The 13,324-nt window shown below is 35.1% G+C and overlaps 1 protein-coding gene across 2 annotated transcripts in view; it reads right to left on the bottom strand.

The window, feature by feature from the left end:
• Positions 1–13,324, bottom strand: part of LOC150103916 (LIM homeobox transcription factor 1-beta-like) — a 155,028-nt gene that overhangs the window by 98,446 nt on the left and 43,258 nt on the right. For both annotated transcript variants that reach the window (XM_090396596.1, XM_090396597.1), the window contains exon 3: positions 4,495–4,699. In XM_090396596.1, coding sequence (XP_090252722.1) covers positions 4,495–4,699 — 205 coding nt within the window. The remainder of the gene's footprint in view (positions 1–4,494; positions 4,700–13,324) is intronic.

The following is a 13,324-nucleotide window of genomic DNA, read 5'->3' as shown; positions in this document are numbered from 1 at the left end:
CACAAATGCCGAGGGTGGGGATAACAGCCTCGAGTACCGAGTGTAACTCCCAATCGCAAAGATAGACTAGGATAGACAGATAAGCGCATTAGCTATTTTTTCTGTGGAATTACCATTGTTATCAATCGCTAACGTTTTCATCGAAAAAAATTCAGTCCTACTAGCATATATTGTTATTGTTATATTTTCATCTAATTTACAGCCAATGTATAAAATTAAAGTTACGTTCAAAGGTCTTTATAATATGTTTCTATTTCTAGATAAGATTTGAAACCAAATTTTTCCACCCCCAAGGAAGAGTCATCATTTTGGAGAAAACATCAGTGGAGCTCGGGAAGTGTGGATTTTTGCGAATCAGAACAGGAAACTTTATTAAGGAAATGACTGCAATAGATGTTTTATAGCGACCTCCCTGATACAAATCTATGTAGATAAATCTATCTGTCCGTACGTGGCAATGTGCTATTGGTTCGAAAACCTCTTGTGCGTATGTGCGCGTGTGGAATTGATATAAAAGATCATACAAGTTGGTAATATAATCCTCCGCTTATCAGGTATATGCAGTAAATCACAAGGAATTGTTTGCTAACTGTAAAGGTAATTTAAAATATTTGTATGTTTACAATGAAAAAAAAAAATCAGAATTTGATGAAAGCGAATGGTAGAATGTTAGGTTATCGAGAGTTTAAAAAGACTTCCAACTTGGTACGGAATGTCTGGATAAAAATCCTTTGCCTTTCACCCAAACAAAAAGACAAATAAAACTTTCTGCAATAAGCCGGTCGTTAGATGACTTTTTTTTTAATACTACTTCAGTTTAGTTCTCTGCTTGTGTTACTTCAGTATTATACTACGATCAGCTCTTCTCTGGAGGAAAGATCGAGTATTTTTGCCTTTTTTTTTATGAAAGGGTTTCTCTAGCACACTATATGTTCTTTCTGGTCATTACCATCTCATAACGGGGACGTGGAAGTTCCCGCTTGTAATTCATGAAAACGAAGCTTGGTACCGAAGTCGATTTCTTTATATGACGAAACATTAATCTAATGAGAAGTTGAATTCTTTTGAGAAAAAAAAAATCGATTCTTTGTTGTGCAATGTACGAACAGGACAACTCATTTGAGGGATTAGACTTCAAATGCGGCATCTCAGAGGATTGAGAAGGTTTTAATTTTTTTCCGTGGGAGGAAAAATCGTACGAGGGTAGAAAAACAACCTAATACGAAGGACACAAATAGCTCAAGAACACCTGCTTCTATAGACGAACACGCTAAAACATTACAATCGTAGTTCCTTGACACTAATCTAACTATAATCAAAATTTGAACTCCGTAAAGAAATACAGAATGTCAAGTTCCGCGCATGTAACGAAGATTCATATTCCACATTACTTAGTCAAGCGTATTAAATGAAGTATCCTGCAAGTGCTTAGACCGAATGAAGAGTGCTCTTGACTGAGACAAAGGAAAAATGAAGTACAACTAAGGTTTGGCATGTCTTCAGATTCTGGTGGGCAGTTCACTATCTGCGCGTAATATTTAGCCGAAGTTTCTGTTCTGCACTAACCCCCTCACGCTACTGGCGTCGTTCCCGTACTTGCTCCGAGTTTCGCCCGTAACCGATATAACACCGAGTGTCGACGGCAGGCAAGAGCGGAATTAAGGATCGTTAAATAACGGGACCAGGACACAACAATTAGGTTCAATGGAGCTGAACATACTGCTCTTGTTATGCGATCCCTATTCTCTGTGGGAGGAAGGGAAACAAGGAGGGAATAGCCGCCAAATTACATCTTTCTTCCCCCTCTCCCCTTATGCCCATCGTAGTGATAGCGGTGAGCTGCACGGCTTCGCTAGTCCTCAGCTACCATCACGCTTAGGTAAAACAATACTGGGGCTTCTCTTTGTAAGATTCTTTAGCTCGGAATTGTCTGAAGAGGTGCATTGAAGGGACTACTAATAAGGTTTCGTGTACAAATGGTGAAGGAAAGTTCTTTCATCTTCTTTATTTTGGGACGCGGATAAATGGGCCTTTACTATGATGCGTTCCAATTATAGTAAAAGATTAACGAAAGATTGTGCTTCGACACGTCAAGTTAGACGGATATCACAAAGTGATGAGATGTTCGAACGCAGGCAGTAACAGAACTAGTTGAGGCACATCGAAAGCGGCATGCAATATAAAAATTGCTGAATTGCCACGTGGAATTATAAACTTTTAAACGATAATCTTATCTCTGATGCTATTAATGATGCTACAACATTAGAATATGTCATAAAATGGACACTGTTCGAGGCTCTTCACTCCCAGAACATACGAGAAAAGGATTTACCTTTTCTTACAATGTTTATCTGAAAAGGCCCTAAGTGGTTATCTTACTGCAACGTTTTTTCTCTATATACTATGTTTTTCCTATATTCCATCACGATGGTAGCTTTTGACAGATTGGCGATTTACAGATTTCTTGATATTGAGCGGTTTACGATAAGGCTTGTTGGAAGTGAATTATACATCACGTTTTACCCGTTTTGAAACGACTATTAGTTTTTTAAACACTTTAATGCAAAGAGAGAGGAGGGTTTTATACTATATCTCCGGCAGTCTCACTAAATTCAAAAGGTAATATAAATTACTCAAGAACCAGTTCTGGAACCATACCTTAATGGTGAAGGAGATGCGTTTTGGGAGCTAGTACACACTTGACGGAAGAAAGAGAGAAGAGAGAACAACTGAATTGAAACCTTTAATTGAAACATTTAATTTTAAAATTACACTTTAAAATTCCCTCCTTGTTTCCCTTCCTTCCACAGAGAATAGGGATCGCATAACAAGAGCAGCATGTTCAGCTCCATTGAGCCTAAATATGATTGTCTAAATTTCTATTAAGTAATGCCAAATTTAATCGTAAGCTGGACACTGTTTTTATTGGTTTGTGCCAAATTTCTGTGCAGTGGGATTTCACCTATCCGAATTCATACTGATCATTTGCAGTCTTCGTTGAAGAATCAACTTACTGAATGATTCACCTAAGCTGCCAACGGTCTAATGGTTGTCGGCCTATAACAAGTAGAAGATCCGATTGCAAGGCTGCTTGTAAAACCGATAAAAACACTACTATTGCATATGTCGAGTGCATTCACAACCGTCTTTAAAGTTTAAGTGTTACACTGGAGAAATTGTTGATGAGCATCAACAATTGCTCATCATTATCATTATCATTTGTTACTGATGAGCAATCATCATCATCATCCACAAATGATTATGATTGCTCATCATCATTTACATTGATGATTTGACTTCCGGAGATAAAATCTTATTGTTCAAGGATTTGGAAAATGGAATTTAAACAGCGACGTAGCATGCTTTTACAAATATGCGACGCAAACACAGATCTTGAGCATTCCGTGATTTGACTCAGAAATTGACGAAGAGTCATTTAAAGCTTAGCGATTTGTTTCAAATTGGCTTACTATTTGTCATTCGAATTGTTTGTCATTGAATGGGTCGTTGACGTGTCCGAAAATTCACTGTCTCTAAATGAAGTGACGAAGGGATTGTCAGATCAAATGCTATGCATTAATGAATGTGGCAAACTTATTTAAAAAGAATGCTTGCTTGAGTCTAAGTTTAATGAATATTTTGTGAGCAAAAAGTTTAAAGCTACGATTAGTTTCATATTTTGGCGAAAATGTAGAATTTTATCTGGCTGAAGAATTCGAGAAGTCTGGAAAAATAAACCTGTATCTGATTTCAGGATAGAACTCCTGTTTCTAGAATCCAGAAATGGTTGTTCTTGAATCCTGAAATCTGGGTTCTGGATTTCCGTTACTTCAAAGTCAGTCGATTGTATGGAAGTCTAGGTTTTATTGTATTTAGGGAGAAAAAAGTGCCCTTGCACCGTTAGAAATAAAAATGAAATAAAATACAATGAAACAGCGATTTGCTTAAGTTATTTTTAACCGATATGCCTCTTTGGAGGAATGATATGATATATATTTAAAGATATTAAGAACATATTATGAACAGTAACACTTATGGAAGTTGGTGGTTGTTAACTGACGACAAAGTAGGTAAGTCAGCGCAGCGCATGTCTGATATTATAAATAGCTTATACCTTGCGAGGAAGTGAATTTGTAGCAATTTAAAACTGGAAGCTTAAATGTCAGATTTCTCTACCAGCATCACATAACAAAAAACCACATCTACATTACTTCACATGTAGGAATATTGAAGTATAAACTGCTTAACCCAATGCATTAATCTCTGCAGAATTATGAATTTGCCATTAATCATTTTTTCCCTCTTAACCCTTCACTTTTACTTTCAAGGTAGTGCAGGAAGGAAAAATAACATTTCGCCCTTATTTTTCTAGTAAAATCTGTTTTTACCCTGGCAGTATGACACACGGTTGTAAAGGTGAATGCCAAATGTGTCACTGTATTTTTCCTTACCGGGATCGCTAGTTCTTAAAAAAAAAAAAAAAGTTCAACTTACTTGTCGTAGTCGGCTTTACAGAAAAGCTTCCGATCCCTGGAGTAGCACGTCTGAGACAGGTGCATGTGACACACAGAACACGTGAGACAGCTTTCGTGCCACGAATTGTCCATCACCCTCATTATATAACGATCGACGATTGGTTGTTGACAGCCTGAGCACATTTCTTTTTTCCCTGCTGGTTTTCGAATAGCTCCTGTTCCTCCTGGATAAAAATGAAAACGAAAAAAAAAAAAGAAATTGAAAATTTGTTAAAATAATTAAACTTTGTGTATATTGACTTTTAATCAGTAATTACTGATTTAATTAATGAAACCATTAAATTTTGTGCGCGCATTCTTTCTGTTACAAAGGAGGTAATACTGTACTTAAAAGAAACTGAAATTATATTTCTTATGAGGTGCAGTATACGACGAGAACAGTTGCAATTGAGCACTGATTGGCAAAAAAAAAAAAATTTGGGAGGATTTAAAGATTTAAAATTGGAGAGAAGAAAGGAATGAAGCAGTTTAGTATGCGGTGTATACTGTATATCGGATAAATGTTAGCGATACTGAAATAGAGTAAATAGTGATAGCAGAGATGAGTTTCCTTTACTACTGACATCAGCTTTGCATTTTAATACATCATCTATTACGAGTACATGGAATGAGACATGGAAGAAACACTCTTTTGGAAAAAAATGAATAGCAATGATAAGAAGAATAAAAATAACAAGTTGGACGTTGACGTACGGAGTTATCATGAACAAGATGACATCGTAGCAATGAAAAGATCAAGAACTTCAATAAAATGGCAGGGAGAAATGTTTGATCTCTAAAGAATATTTTCAAAAGAGATCATTAGGTATGTTTTCTACTTTTAAATGCGTTTCTCAAACTTTTCGTTTCAATCTCCATTATTTTTCGAAATTATATGAAGTAATAATTTCTCACTAACTGGATGAAACCGGCTGATGTCTATAAAATGCGTCAGTCTTCAAGTTTGTTTACAGCTGAACCATCTTATTGGCAAATTGTCGCAAACGAATTCGAAACCATATTAATAATTCCACTTTGAATGGATGAAAATTATGTAAGATCTCTACTTTGCCAAGTCATCTTAGTTTTGATTTGAGCCATTTTAGTTGCAAAATTTGGCAAACAAACAAATATATGTTTTACAGTACATATTTACAAAATTACTTGGTTCAGTTGCCAAGATAATGAAAAGTGTCACTCTACAAGAATGCTATTCCAAGAATGGTGCATTTCTTTAATTTTTTGCTAACAGTTGTCTCTCCGTATTCTACAAATCTTTGTGATCAGTTAACTACAGAAAGTGCATTTTCCGCTCAACAACTCAGATCTTCTGTCCAACAAGGAACATTAGTTTTCTGTGCAATATTTGTTATGTTCTTCTTCATTTTATGATATTGAAATCAAGTTAGATATTAAAAATAAAATAATTTCACTTCATCTTGAAAAAGATTAAGAAAATGAGAAGGAAGTGAGGTTCATTTAATGAGAATTCATAAATATATTAAACAATAAGTAAGGTTTGAAACTAATCCCCCCCCCCCGAAAAAAAGGGATGAGAATTTTTTTTCATTTTTAAGCTATTTGAATAAGCAGGTGGCACTCCTAGCATTTCTATGACTAGCATTGTTTTCCAGATCTGCATACTGTGCGTTCGGGTATCGTGCTTAAACAACACGGACAATGGTTTCCGACAATGCCGCTGGCTTCCAGAAACGCTAGCGCAGGTGCCGCTCTCTCTTCCTCTCTCTCTCTCTCTCTCTCTTTCTCATTCACACACACACACACACGCTTTGTTACCGAGAGTTATTAGTGAGTGTTCCGCTGATATGCACCACACTATCGAACCCCACTGCATCTTATGACAATGTCAATCTTTGCATAAACCATGGCATGTTGATAACAGTGACAAACTCCTAATATGCCTTCTGATAGCATTTGGTACACTCCACTATATTGTCATTACGTCGAAAGAAAGACTTCCTCTGCTTGCTCACATTCACTTAGCTAACGCTAAAAGCCAAACAAAACACCTCGAAAACGAAAACCGTTTTACTTTTTTTCAAAATCAATTTTGTCTATAAATAAACTTGATAGAATCGGAGTTACACCTGCAAACATAGTGCATCTGCTGGTTGTAGTCAGAGGGTTACCAAAAACCTTTTCGAGCGACAGAACTGTTAACATATACAGAGACACTTAATCAGGAAGCTGAATTCGATTTTAATGGAAAAGTGGGCTTAACTGAATGTAATGAATCAAAGGCGATGAGGTTAAACTCCGAGTCGTTGCAATTCTATGTAAAGAAGTTTACTAAGCATTTAAATGACTTGCAACTTCAAAGTGTAAGTAGGAGACGATCCATCAATATGGCTTAGTTAGCTAAACGTTTAAGAAGTTTCGAAGAATTTATTGGTTAAGTGGCTGGATGGGTAAGCCTGAATATATTTCCTACTTCTCTTTAGAAATATACTGACACTATAATAGCTGGAAAGACTAACGTTTCGACTCTTTTAAAGCCTTGTTCCTTGAAAATAAACATTTCACCTTTTTGTAAAGAAAATAACACCTTAATTCTAAGCCCTATACAAGGAATGGCATTTTACGATTCTGCTAATCTTTTTTCTGAGGTTTCGATTGCTAAGTTAAGAATAAAATAATACACCGAGAATACTACCAGGAAGTACCTTACTTTGTGAAGAGGATTATGGGGTAGAACAATTGGTGTAGAATGTATGGAATATCGACTAAAAGGTTTCCTCAAATTCTACAAAACAGAACGGTAGAAGGAAAGATACTGTCCAGAAAATCAGAAGGAAATGGATAGAAAATATGAAAGTATACGTGATCTAAACCCTTACAGAAATTCAAATAACTTAACTGTTAATAGATTGTAGCTCAGCTAACTCATTTGAAAAGCTTCATGTTTTAGACTGGATTCATAGCTGGATCTTTCTGAAAATTGCTGAATGGTTTCAATATTTAAAATTATAACACAACGTCTTGTCTACTTATAATCATTAACCATTCATCATTAAATCAAAAAGGGCGAGTGTAGATTAAAATCTATACACGTTGATGACTTCTATGACAACATAACTAGCATATTTGCACAAAGAAGACTCCTTAAGTCAATAAAATGCATCTTAGCCTGTATCATCTAAATTTAAGAAACTTTCTTTTCTTGGATCCCTCACATTCCAAACTTTCCTAAGTACAACGTACTAGAAAAGTTTAGAAATATTACAAAATTTACATAAAATTCCTTCTTTTAATGTTTACACGAACTCTTAAAAATCCCTTATACGATCTTTTTTTATGCGTGGTTGATATGATTCTTTCTTGCTCAGCATAAAAGAAACGATGACTTAAAGAAGCCTTCAAAAGAAGCTTAGGTAAGTGGAAATCCCATGAAAATGACTTGGTGGTCTGTTTGGAAAACAGATATCCCAAGTATACGGTTATCTACTGCGATCATTAGGCTATGAGCTTCAGAAACAACATTCAAGAACTGATTTTCAAAGGCTCGAGATTTATGGCATTAAGAAGTGCTAAGGAATACAATCAGTGGCAGCTAGACTGTAGAGAAAAAGACCAAGAATTTCTATAAAATCATAATCTCTATCTTAGAGATATAATAGAACAGTTTATGTATGCACGTTCATGCATACGATAGGCAACCAGCAAAAGTAAACAAACAAATTGAATGAATTAAATTATAATGCTGAGGTGGATTATCCAAAAACGAACACAAAACTTACTTTCCAAGGCAATTTTTGCTTACGGATTAAATAGATTAATTCAACTTAAATTGTATACTTCCATAATTAATTCGAACACTAACTAAAATTCGGCTAGTGGTTCCAGGTACTGATCTATTATGATCATTGACCCAATAGATTGGTGGGCATATGAGCACATAGAAAACCTGATCTCTTTAATTTAAGTATCACGTCTTGGTTAAAAATTTTAGTTTCGGTTCAGTCTATGAAATTTCATGAAATTCGGTCGAACATATTATGTTAGTCAGTGTTGAATAAGTAGACATAAACAATGTCAGTTATGCCTTCACATTTTATAAAGAATTTCAGGAGGTTCTCGATACGAAATGTCATGCTAATCTGTTGGTTGGTTTATACTCGGATAGTAAATTGCAGACATAATATCAACATAATAAATTCTTTGAATATTGTTCTTTATGTGGAGAATAGAGTTTGCTATCCACCTAAGGTTTTCAGAGATTCGAGGAACAGCAATAACAATAGATGTCCTTTCGTAATATCTGTATAGATAACAGTCAGGTGATATAAGATTTGAAGAATGAAAAAATATCGGAAGCCTTTTCCTCAAAGGCCATATGAAAGCGATTTATCAGGCTCTTGCTTGAACAGTATTCGTAGTTGTACTTACTATATTGATGGAACCACTGAATTTGAAGTCACATCAATTGTGTGTTATACGATAGTTCCAGGTGTATTCTCTAAGTTAGTTTACATGATACATGGAATGAACCACTCGAGATTTGAGAAGAAAATGCTATGCCATCTCCGCATGTAATCGGCTAATTGATCTTAGTTGAAAGAAGGAGAAGGGGAAAAAATATAACCATTTCTCTTCTACTCATGAGACCGAATCAACCTTCCAAGTCTTTGCATCTGAAGGACATCGTCGCTGCTAACCATACTATAGAGGCGTTTTATTCTTCTGTACTTTTCTGATTGACAGTCTTCTAAGTCATGATTACCCGATCAAGATCTAACCGCACTATAAGAATATAATGTACTGTAAAGAAATGCAATCTCTGTATAAAGTTACATTACAAGAATATCTGGTCGTTCAAATCCAATGAAACATTATTAGTTGTTTATGAAATCGAATAGTATGACATTCATCCAAATTCGGTACACATTACTTAAAAGATGTTAACGATATGAAATTTAATCGAATTTTTATTTCTTAAACAGTGAATAGGCACATGTAGTCTTTCTATTTATATGAATGTAACACTTCTTATGAATGCTCACTGCTTTTGACGAAATTTCTACAGCGTTTCCAAATTGATTTTATGTTGGTTGATGGTAGACAGTAAAAACTATCCATTGCTATTTTCGAACGAAATAAATCATTAAATTCATGTCCATCTAAAGGGAAATGGTATTCTGCAACATACGCCATCTTTTCAGCAATAAACATCTCCCTACTAATATGGATCACAATACCCACTTCTTGAAGACCATTGCAATATTGACGCATTTCTGAATCCACAGTGTCGTTACTAGGTGCACTTCTCCTTTTCAGTTGACTTTGTTTATTGACTCATGCATAGGAATTTCTGTCCTTCCCACTACAGCGCTATCGACGAATATCAGTGCAGATTTCAATCTCGCAAAACCTCAAGAAGCTAATTATCAAATACAACGCATGATATGAAAGGATGCTATAAAATTTCCAAGTCATGAGACATTTTTTCTTTCCTTGTTATTTATCGGCTCAGGTAATCTAAGATAGATAAGGTTACTTAGTTCACATAGGGAAAAGGTAGTGCTCATTCTTCTACATGTTGGCAGATCAAGTCAACCATAAACATGCCAAAACTTTTCATTAAAATCATTCGGATGAAGCTGAGCCAACACAAGGAATGTTATCGAAAGTATTAGAAAATTACTTAATCGATGAATTGGTCGATTAAAGTAAAAAATAAGTCCTCTAGTGGGTTCTTTTTTGCCACCATCCTGACTTCACATCTTTGATTTTTTTTTCCTCTCCTGTGGGGACATTCGAAGAGCTTCGTTTACATCGATCGACAGAGAGCAGTTCAATGAAAAAACAGAATAGTTGAACTCTGTACTATGAAAGCTGAATATCAATCCCATGCAATCCATGTATTCGTCTTGAAATTCAAGAAATTCAGCAATTGTAAAAACGTGTCATCATTCCATAAATCTGTGCTACCCTTCCTCCCCACCAAATAAACAATTTTAAATTGTTTTTTTAGCATTTTTAGAATTGTTGATAATTTTAATTTTATCAATAAAGGTAAACAAAAATATCATTTTGATACAAAGGTATGAAACGTTTTTGGATATTTTAGTCTCCATAGTTCAGTCGGAACGGATTACGCCCTTTGATTGGAAAGCCCTTGATTCGATTCCGTCTAGGACGCGAAGAATCGCCATAAGAACTTTTCAATTGAAGGTGAGTTAGTTCTCATACGGTGATGCAATGGTTTTCCTCCCGGAAAGTCAGGTCTTTCATCCGCAAAACAGGCAAACTGGCCAGAACACACGTAATTTACCACCATAGGACAGAGTACAGATAGGATTAAACGGCCTAATAAGCAATGTTAGGTTTCTAAGACACGTTACTTTCCTAGCATCAATGAGGATGTCCGAACTTGGGTTAGGAGCAAATGTTAAGAGTTCATGTTGGTTTTCGACAAATAACAGACTTCATGATAACAGGCTTGAGACATAGATTGTTAGAACCACTAATAATCTGTCAATCATTTCTTCGTAAAGTCACGAACAAGACGATCTGGAAGAGAGTTAACACTTTCATTGCCAAGCTGAAAATTGGAATTTCGTGTGGTGGCCAAATTGTTTTTTTTTTTATTTAGTTAGCGACGTCCACGTGATAACGCGTGATCGGCTGTTTGGTGAGAATTCGCATCGCGCGATATCGCGTGTTTGGCAATGGAAATGTTAAAGCGAGTACAGTTCAAAAACGGATTATTTTTCTCGTGGATCTATTTTGAAAACTATCTAAATTCGTAAACAATATTTGTTCAATTTAACAGAATGCACAAAAGTAGCAGATGAACGAAAGGGTAGAAATAGCTTGGGAGTAGAAAAAAAAGGAGACCTGTAGGTGAAGTGTGATTACCTCTAGGTGATAATCCTGCTTATTTGCTCATTGTCAATAGTCACGGAACTCACAAGCTAAGTACTGTAGAGTTGCCAATCATACTCGTGTTACAAGAATATCATTGATTAAAATTTGCCCTTCTCTAACCCGTTTCCAGGTTGAGTACGAAGTGGCGGCTTTTAATAGAAGTTTTCAACAGGACACTGATTGAAAACTAGCACGCTTTGCAATTGATAACAATAACAAGTCCAAATGTATCCTTTCTTCGGTTCCTGTCCAGAATCCCTAAAGTCGCATTTAATCGTAGGTTGGAATTCAATCGTTTCATATACAAATGAAGCCTCCTAAACATTTTAGATCACTTGAACGAGAGGTTTTCTGGTTGAAAGACTTTTATTCTGCTTTCTATTCCTTGGTGAATTTCAGTAAAATTTCTAAATATCTATTTCTAGGGTTGCTTGGTGAATTTCAGTAAAAGCGAAACAATAAAAGGGCTGGTTTGGGAAGGGGGATATGTTTCCCTTCTCTACAGGCTTTCTATCGATTTATATGTTTCGTATAAAAAACTAGTCATACATTTTAAAAATCTCCCTTATGTAATAAAAAGTCAGTTAAATATATCAAGAGAATATTCCCAAGTACTACAACCACTTCAACACTAAGCAACTTTTGCTAAGCAGTTGCTTCTCTATTTCAGACATCCTCATAATCTGTCTTCTCTCTCAATTAAAAATAAAATTAAAATAAAACGAATATTGAAATTAAATAAAATATTAAGAATGAAAAATTACACGAAATATTACCTTGTTCAGGAATATTTTTCATTTCTTAAGGTGATAAAATTAGAACAAAACATTGCTTTCAGTTAGGAACACAAACGATTTTTAGACTATTGTCTGATAGTCTCTTTCCTATTGATTAATACCAAGTCTCAATCATGAATGCTTTCATTGACTTTTGCGACGAAACTTTTGCAATATTCCGAATTCAATATACCACTGTATAGCATTAAGCCCCATTTCCATCACTGCAATACGTTCCACTGTGCTGATCTGTTTGTTTGCAAAGTAAATGGGCTCGGCTGGCTGGAATACGGCTGAAGTATGGTATCTTAGGCTATGAGGTATGAGGCCTAGTAACTATAACTATTCATTGCGTGTTTTCTGGAAGAATGAAAAACTCAAGTTTTCAAAATAGAATTTTGTCACCTATGTAAAAACCTGATAATGTAACTTCAATTGAAAATCAAAGCAAATGAATTTCGAATTATACATTTCAAATCGCTTTCGACTCCAAATTACTTGCATTTTTAGAAGTGTTCTATCAGCGAAGCCGATCGTAAACAAAAATGTCTAAAACTCACAAAACCTTGCATCTTCCTATCGTGGATTTTTTTCCAAAAAAGACTAGCCAGATTTTGATGATTATTTGAATACCTTAATGAAAATTGCAGAAGAGGGAATCCGAAGTCGAAGAAAACAATAATAAAATGCCCACACATAGAAATGTTCAACATATCTTCACACACCAAACAAGCTTTATACCGATGTCAAAATTTAACTGTAACTATTTACTACTATTATTTTTTTAAAAAGTAAAGTTTCTACGATTATAATTTCTACAATTACAAAACATAATATTTCTGCTTTTAGATCCGCTTAATGGTATACGAGAAAATGTTTGCTCGCAAATGTATGACAATGGCGTGAAAAAAAATCAGAACTAAAATAGACATAAGTAACTTAAATTGTCGCGAAATTATCGACAATTGAAAATTCCATTCGAACTCATTTCAAACTGTATTCTAAGTCAATAGTTATAAAAGAGCTTTATAAGCCTTTGTATCTTTGCCATATGCAATACATTCTAGTGCAATAATACACTAATACAGGGTTTTTTTTTTGCAAGAATCGCATCTTTTCTATTGGCAAAAATGCTTCAAATAATAA

The sequence above is a fragment of the Typopeltis vanoorti genome, chromosome 8, assembly GCF_054136105.1.
Source record: "Typopeltis vanoorti isolate ZY-2024b chromosome 8, IOZ_Tvanoo_1.0, whole genome shotgun sequence".
NCBI lineage: Eukaryota > Metazoa > Arthropoda > Arachnida > Uropygi > Thelyphonidae > Typopeltis > Typopeltis vanoorti.
The sequence above is the reverse complement of the archived record's forward strand: the minus strand, read 5'-3'. Positions and strand labels throughout refer to the sequence as shown.